This window comes from Cryptomeria japonica, chromosome 11 (assembly GCF_030272615.1).
Source record: "Cryptomeria japonica chromosome 11, Sugi_1.0, whole genome shotgun sequence".
NCBI lineage: Eukaryota > Viridiplantae > Streptophyta > Pinopsida > Cupressales > Cupressaceae > Cryptomeria > Cryptomeria japonica.
Window position 1 is genome coordinate 501700555 of NC_081415.1, and position 8351 is coordinate 501708905.

The 8351-nt window shown below is 33.2% G+C and overlaps 1 protein-coding gene across 1 annotated transcript; it reads left to right on the top strand.

Annotated features, from left to right (window-relative positions):
• The first annotated feature begins 3232 nt into the window (after nt 1-3232).
• On the top strand, nt 3233-4520 carry LOC131068274 (uncharacterized). The gene has a single exon (XM_058003446.2). It carries the CDS (start codon nt 3233-3235, stop codon nt 4487-4489), a length of 1257 nt encoding a protein of 418 aa, XP_057859429.2. The 3' UTR covers nt 4490-4520.
• The last annotated feature ends 3831 nt before the right edge of the window (nt 4521-8351 follow it).

Genomic DNA, 8351 nt, shown 5'->3' on the forward strand with positions numbered 1-8351 from the left:
AACTTCCATATATACCATTCACACAAAAGAGCATTATCAAAATATGATGGTAGAAGATCAAGCAATAGGCTGGCCACGTGAAATTACCCAATACAATGTGAAAACGAGCATGCCATGAAACCACAATTCTCACTGCAAACCCAGAAATGAAGCAAACTAACACGTCATTGTAATCATCAGTGATTGACCGAACAAGAAGAACGCAAAAGCAAAGATACCCAAGAAATCTCTCCCAACTTAACCAAACATGATTAACACAAAAAACCAATCACCAAGAAATGATTACAGGAAAGTGCCCGCGCAAAACAACAAACCATAACCTGTAATGAGTACTTCCAAAAAGATACTCAAAGCACCGTTATAATAACAAACCATAACATGTAATGAGTACTTCCAGAGAGATACTCAAAGCATCATTAAAATAACAGGCCAACTAAATATGAAATGAAAGCCACACCAACCTTATTCAGAACGAAAAAAATATATGCCAAAACAAACAGGCACACAATTGCAGACCCACACCCTCCATGTTCCATGTAGAAATTCTTGCCGAATATGCCATTAACAAGGGAGTTCTCATAAGATGAACACCCTCCTCAATGTCACATACGAAAGCAAAGCCACACCAAATAAGGAGAGTGGTGAAGACTACAACTATGCCCTTCTTTACTTCAAATATTCCAAAACCAAGGAAGGGATCTCATCCACACTTACCTCCCGCATATTAGCATCACTGTCAATGGCTAAGTTAGCCAAGAATTATGATGATATTATTTCATGAGTCTTGATATGAATTATCTCATGATGGATACATCTTCTACTAAAGTATTGAGTTAGTTTGAAGTGTGCCACATTAGACTATATTGAACCTTTAACTAGACGAGATTGAAGTATGTTCTACCTTCAAGTTTCTTCCCACCTTATTTATTTATATTGTGTGCCTTAATTTGTATGAAGATGCATTTATCTATAGTCTAGGCCCCTAAAGTATAGGTTAAAATATAAGGAAGGTACCAATCATAAATTTATGATGTCATAAGTAAATGAAGACATTCCAAGAATAGGTAGACCAAGCTCATGAGAAACATAAGGATGCATATGCAATAGAAATAATAAAATTCTACTTGAATAAGATTGGTTAAATATATAACTAAGTTACAAATATGAGAAAACACAAGAGTAAATTAAGCCATGCAAGGACAACAAATTGCAAATATGTGGAATATTTCCAATAGCCAACAATTAAAAATTTAGATGATTATAGAATGCTCTTTTTTTAATAGGTTGCAATTCCAATTACTTGTCAAGAATAACCTTTCTCTACATCAAGTACATTCCAGAGTTTCAAACATCCAAGGAGATAATATCATTGCCAGATCTTGACATTGAGGGGCTTGTGCGTGGAGCAATCTTTATAGTGGACAAGGCTAACAAATTCTAATATGAAAATATACAATTATAGAACAACATATGAACCCATGAGTGGCTCAAAAAAAATGATGTCAACATGTAGAGCTATACAACCACAAACTTTTATGCCAGGAATTATCAAATCCTAGTTCCAATCTAACTATGTTTTGTGGATCTGTTCCATTTTCTTTTAAGCAAAAATGTAAGTGTGAAAATATTGGTCTAGATACTTCAATATAAACTTGTAAGATTGTGAAATTAATTAAATGTTACCATTTTCAATCTATATTTACTACTTTTGAGGTTTCATTCATTGCACATTTTACTAATAGCCCAAAAATAAATCACTCTATACAAAACCATCACGTTTTTTAGACATGCGTTTTTGAATGTTCAAAAAATTGAGGATTTTGACATATAGAAAATATAATATATCTATTTCCTAAATATTGTTGTAAACATCTGCTTTGGATAATTTTTTTGTTCCAGTTCCATTAATTTCGAAGTTTCCTAATAGCCCAAAAATAAACCCTTTTCATACAAAACCCTCATCCTTTCGACCAGTTCAACAAGTTATGGACAAATAAGTAACAAACACGGCTTCCTACAGTAGTTTCGAAAAATTACCTATTTAAAACAAAACATGTTTAAGATTTTACTAATAGCCCAAATACAAACCCCTTTGTACTAAACCCATCGTGTTTTTCGAACTGCATCTATCAATGTTGAACTACTGCAATTTTCAACAAGTTTTGTCAGTTATAGATAGAAACGTGCTAAAAGACACGACTTTCTATAGTAATTTCAAAAATGACTCATCTAAAACAAAACAAAATGTCCCTTTCACAACCCAAAAAATTACCCTTTGCAACTAAAATTAAAAAAACATAGTTATAATTTTTTACTCACTATTTTTTACAGTCACAATCTTTACTATCCACCCTCGAATCAAAGCTTTCTCTTTCACATGGTCCCACTTTTAGCAATTGACGACAAATAAGAAAAATCCTATTTGTTTTCTTTTCATAGCACTTCACACCCCGTGTGTTTTTAGCAAATTCGCACCTACCTCCTTTAAAACCCATGGTGTTTTTCACACAGCCTGTCGATGATAAAAGATTCCTGTTGCTTCTCATCTTTCAAAGGGCAGTACACTTTCATGCTACTTTGTTGGCTTCACGTCGACGTTGGTGAATACCTTTTGACTTAGCTTTTCTCGGTGGTCAAAGGGCCCCATCATGGCGACCTCTCTCATGCTACGCCCCACACAGTCCCCGATGAGAATGAACTTCGTATGGCCACGTATGTATGCCGATACATACTATTTTGTACTTGCATTGCTATTTTGTGTGGAGAATAATCACTTCCATAATCTTATATGTTCAACCTCTGAATTTATATCAGTGTAGAGAATAACAGCTTCCATAATCTTATATATTCAACCTATGAATTTAAGCCCATTAAATATATAACTACAATATCTTAAAATATCTATCATCATATGACAATTCGTAGGAGGATAAGCACAACCTATGAAAATATGAAACTAAATTTTCATGCTAATTACACTCGTATAATTGTTTCATATACTCGAGGAATCTCCGGAACGCTTCTTTCGACGAGCTTCATCTCAATTTGGACTTGGAACATCCTTTCAAAACATCCTTTCAAGTGATATAAAAGTAGGTATTGAAAACACATTTTCCATGAATTTCTATTCGAAATAGATGCCTAACATTCTTTGTAACTCTGTAGCGAATAAAGTTTATACGGATTAGAAGCAGCATTAATTCTCGAATCACTATCAATTTATTATAAGACAATGGCAGAGAAAGGGAAGCGTTGTTACAACATTGCTCACAAACTTCAGAGCCGTGAGATTGGTAAAAGGTTGGCCTTGACAAATGTTCATCCTCAGATTAAGTTCCGCAATTTTCAGTTGCAGGAAGAGTTTGATACAAATCAACCATCCAAGATTGTCGAAATAGTTTCAGCTCGCGGTATTATATTTGCTTTGGCACAATCAGGTGTTTGTGCTGCATTTGACAGACACAAAAATAAAAGGCTCTGCTACTTGAATTTAAGTCCAGACGACCTTGTTCGAAAGCTGTACTATAACGAGGAAAATGATTCTCTCATGACAATATCAGCTCATCCTTCCGATAGATTCTCACTCAAGTACAGAATAACCCTACTTGAGTACATTAGAAGAGCTCAACCAGATGCTGGCTTTGCTTTGTTTGAGGGTGAAAAGCTCGTAAGGCTCGATCCTCTCAATGGGAAAGTTCTTGTTTTTTCAGCTCAAGATCATATTTACAAGGTGTTTGATTCGAAGAACTATACACTCTTGTACTCCATATCTGACAAAGAAATTGAAGAAATAAAGATCACTTCTGGTATAATGCTCTTAAAATCGAAAAGGAGTGTTTGTGGAAGTATTCTTCCTCTGAGGATCTTATCTTTAGAGGATGGCAAAGTTTTGAAATCTTTTCATCTTGCATTACTACCCAACAAAGAGATAGAATTTTTTGAGCTGTTGCATGACAAGATACTCCTAAAACAAGAGAATGAATGCCTGCAAATGGTTGATGTTCATAGTGAAAAGAGGACTGAATTGAGCGGACGAGAGTTTGAGAAGCCTTCAACATTTATTTTTTTGATTATGAAACGATTGTTCTTGATATTTAGCAGTGGGACTGTTTTTGTATGGAATATGCAAGGAGAGCTGGTTGCATCTTACAAAAACAACTTGATATGGTTGTCTGCTTTAAAGATCAACACAAGTATTGTTAAATTGACTCATGATAAGCTACTCCTTTCTTACAACAAAGTTCACAAGTCCATTGAAGATGATAAAACAAGTTGCTCAATAAACATAAGCAACATCTTGACTGGAAATTGCTGTGCTACGATTGGTGGCAGTGACCCAGATGTGGGCATAAGTCAACCTAATCTATTAGTAATCCGGAGCACCTTTCAAGACACTCTTGAAGACATTACTGCATTGTTCTATGACGAGGATAGAAATGAAATTTATACAGGCAATTCAAGAGGCCTTCTACATCTCTGGTCAAACTAATGTTAATGGAAAATAATGATTATTTTGAATTATTAGAAGTAAAAGATTTTTGGAAGGGCTTGTCCTTGTAATTTTGAAATAAAAATGTGGAAAATGTCCATCAGATTCATATGTGCTTGTCCAGCTGACTTCCATGACAGTCTTCAGTAATTGGAATTAAAGCAATAACCAAAAGATATCTGAATATCTGTATTAATTAATTTCAGATGTAAGAAACGTTAATTAATCTATTAGCCATCATTCAATGATAATGTAAGTAAAATAACTTATTTTGTTATGATTTAAAAAATTGACATCTTGATTGCTTAATTTAAATATTGAAATCTAAAATTTTAACGATAGATGTGGAAGATTTGGTTACACCATGGAATCTCATGGAGTGCACTCGACTAGCCTGAACTAAATATTCAGCATTTTGTACAAAATATTTGAAGGAAAGTTGAACCTGAATGGGAAGGAAATGTTTCGCCATATGTAATTTCAGCATTTATCAAAAATATTCCTTCTATTATGCTTTAATGGATGTCCACGCCCTGTTCCAAAGCTCCCATCTTGACAGAGACAGAGGGGAAGTTCGCAAAGGTTGTCGAGTCTGGCTTTACATCTGCCAATTGCGAAACAATTCATATGTACATCTGCCAATTCATACGAAACAGATCCATTTTGTACATATCCTGCAATCAATGCAGTATAAGGAACATTTGTTTTTGAGGCATTCCGTCAAACAACTCACCTGCCTTGTCTGTGCTCCTACATTTTGCATACACAGTTACGAGGGCATTTGTAACTTCTCTATGCTTTCATAAAAGTCCATTCTCTATTCCAAAGCTCGTATTTTGGCACAAGCAGGGAGGACGCTGGTAAAGGTTGTGAAATTTGGCTTTATACCTGCAATTTACTAAAGCCTTTCAACATATCCTGCAATCATTGCGGTCGACGAGGACACATCTTTTTGAGGCATTCTGTCAAACAGTTCGCATACCCTGTCTATGCTTCCACATTTTGCATTCTGAGAAAGCCCTTTTCGCTATGGCCATCTGAGAAAAAGATTTTAGGAATGGTGTAAGTAAAAATAGGGGACAGAGGTGAAAATTAGATTGCTACTAAAAGGAAAAAATTCTTCGTGGACAAGGTCGATTTCTATCAATAGGATTTGAAACCATATTTTCATTTTTTAGTGATGATCTAGAGGTTAAAAGGTGTTTGGTTTAATGGCAAATTATATGTTGTAGACATTTAAATTATGTTGAGTTCAAATTTTTTTCAATATCAAAAAAGAAAAAATAGTGATCTAGATAATTTAAAGGATACATTGAAATGATATGTTTGTTCGATTGTTTGCAAGAAAAAGCTATAAGTCAATCAATATTTTAAATTGACAAATCTAAATGTCCAAATAAAAAAATAAAGAGAAGAAAAATTAACAAAGAGCCTATAGAGGAAAATATGGTACAACAAATAAAAATTCTAAGATCTAGGAACCGAGGGCATCCCCCATTGTAGAGAGTAATGAAGATCACACCCTAGAATGTTAGGGGATAAAATTTACCTATCAAAATATGTTTTAATCAAGTGTCACATGGATATATCTAATGCAAATATATTTCTACTAAATAAAACTAAAATCGACAAAGTTGAAATAGGAACCTTTTTATCGACATAGAAATGACGGAAGGATGACTTTATAGAATCAAATGGGTATTTTGAAGGTCTTGGCATTCTATAAAAGCCCTTTACTACCCAACTAGAGGTTCTAAACATTGAAAAAAAATGGTAAATCAATAAAATCATAAGCTTTTCATCCAAGCTTCTATTTTTCTTCTCAATGTGATCTATGACCATGTTGGTTCTGTTAAAAAGAAGAGAGTAAATGGGATCAAATTTCTAGCATCCTTTCGCCACTAATAAATAGACTAGTTATTACTAGGGATGATTTCAATGCAATAATAACTAACTCGAACAAAAAGGTAAATTTGGTCAAGAAACTCAAGTTAAGGTGGAATTGCTCAAGCAACTCAATTTCATCTTCATTTCATGGACTTTATCAATTATTGGAACCTCTAGGACATCATTACAAAAAATGGTAGTTGTACTTGGTCTAACACAAGGACGAGCTTAAGTTACATACTAAAAAGGTTTGATTAATTTCTCTACAATTACAATTCGGCCAATCATCCAATTTAAAAGCTCTATTCATTTGATCTCTAGCTCAAATCACTTTCCCATCTAACTGATGCTTCATGAACACATGAGTCCAACCAAAAGTACTTTTAAACTCAGAAACATGTGGTTCAAGCATTCTACCCACAAAGTCACACTTGTGTGAGCATAACTTGTAAGACTTTTAATGGGAAGAGTGTCCAAGTATACTCCACTCTCTAAGGTCTCACTAATTGAATCCACCTTGTTGTAGGAATCCAAAATCTAACCAAACTAGACCTAGTAGGTTTTGGAGAGGCCTAAAATATAATTTTGTAGGTCAAATATTTAGCTACAAGGTCTCAAAAATCTATCATACGTGACTAGCACTATGTTGCAAAAAAACAAAACTATGTTGTAGATGATAATAAAATAACTCATTTTTTAGCAACAAATTCATAAAACTTTACCAATCACAAGATCCCACATAAACCAAAAAGAAACATTTTTGGAAATATTAATATTCTATTATATTTTATCTTAGAAATACATATTTTATAATTATTTATACACATTTGCATATTGGATCAAAATATGAGATTACTTTATTCTCCTTTCTTGTTGTTGGTTTGTTATGTGCTCCTATGTTCCTCTTTGCCTTCCTCTCCTCTATTTTTTGGATCTTTTTATGGTTGCCCTCTCTTCTTCCCTATCTTTTGTCTTCTTTTCCTCCTTTTGTTCTTTATCTTGTTTTTCTTTTCATCAACAAAATCCCTAAAAAAAAGTGGAAACTTCTCCAACATCTCGCCTAAACTAGGTGCAACATTCAAAAATCCCATAATAGATGCTTGCAATCCATTTTTGGGTTCAAAAATCTTGCCAAATTGCTCCCACTTCATTTTTCCATGTTGTTTCTCATTAATATTACTATTCGTAGTTAGTTTATTTCCTAGATGAACAAAAAAATGAGAATTTAAATATCCCTAAAGTACAAAATGGTAGGTAGAAGACATAACAAATAAAATAAAAATGATCAATTGAGAATTATGTATGATTCCCCTACATCAAACTGCTAGGGGATGTCCTCTCACATTATATGCCTCAATTTTTTCCTTAGAATTTTTAGTTTCAAATCTTTGATAAAACCTTCAAATGGGATCAAATTGACAAGATAACTTGTAAGATCATAGCACTCGAAATACACATTATGACATGTATAATTTTGAACATATATAACTTGATTGGTATATTTATTTTCGATTTTCTAGTGAATGTAGATTTTTGAGCAATTATTAAGGTCTTTGCTCCATGCCAAAAAAATATATTAAAATAGATTTAATTTAAAAATATATATTTATGCACTAGGTATTAATGTTCTTGCTTCAACCAAAAAATAGATCCATACATAAAAGTTACAATGTATAATATAAAACTATGTCTATATTATGATTAGTCTCACTTCAAAAGTTATATATATATATATATATATATATATATATATATGCACCAATCTATAAAAAATATCTATAATTTTAAAAAGTTATTTTTTTTAATGGTAAGTGTTATTCTTTAATGGAGATAGCTCCTTATATTGCTTCCAAAAGGAAATGCTTACATGGAAATACATTACAGACCAAGACTAATGCTCCAAACTTAAACAAAAGATGGAGCACAAACACAACCCTATGACCTACACACCATCTCAACACACTTAGGTACCAAT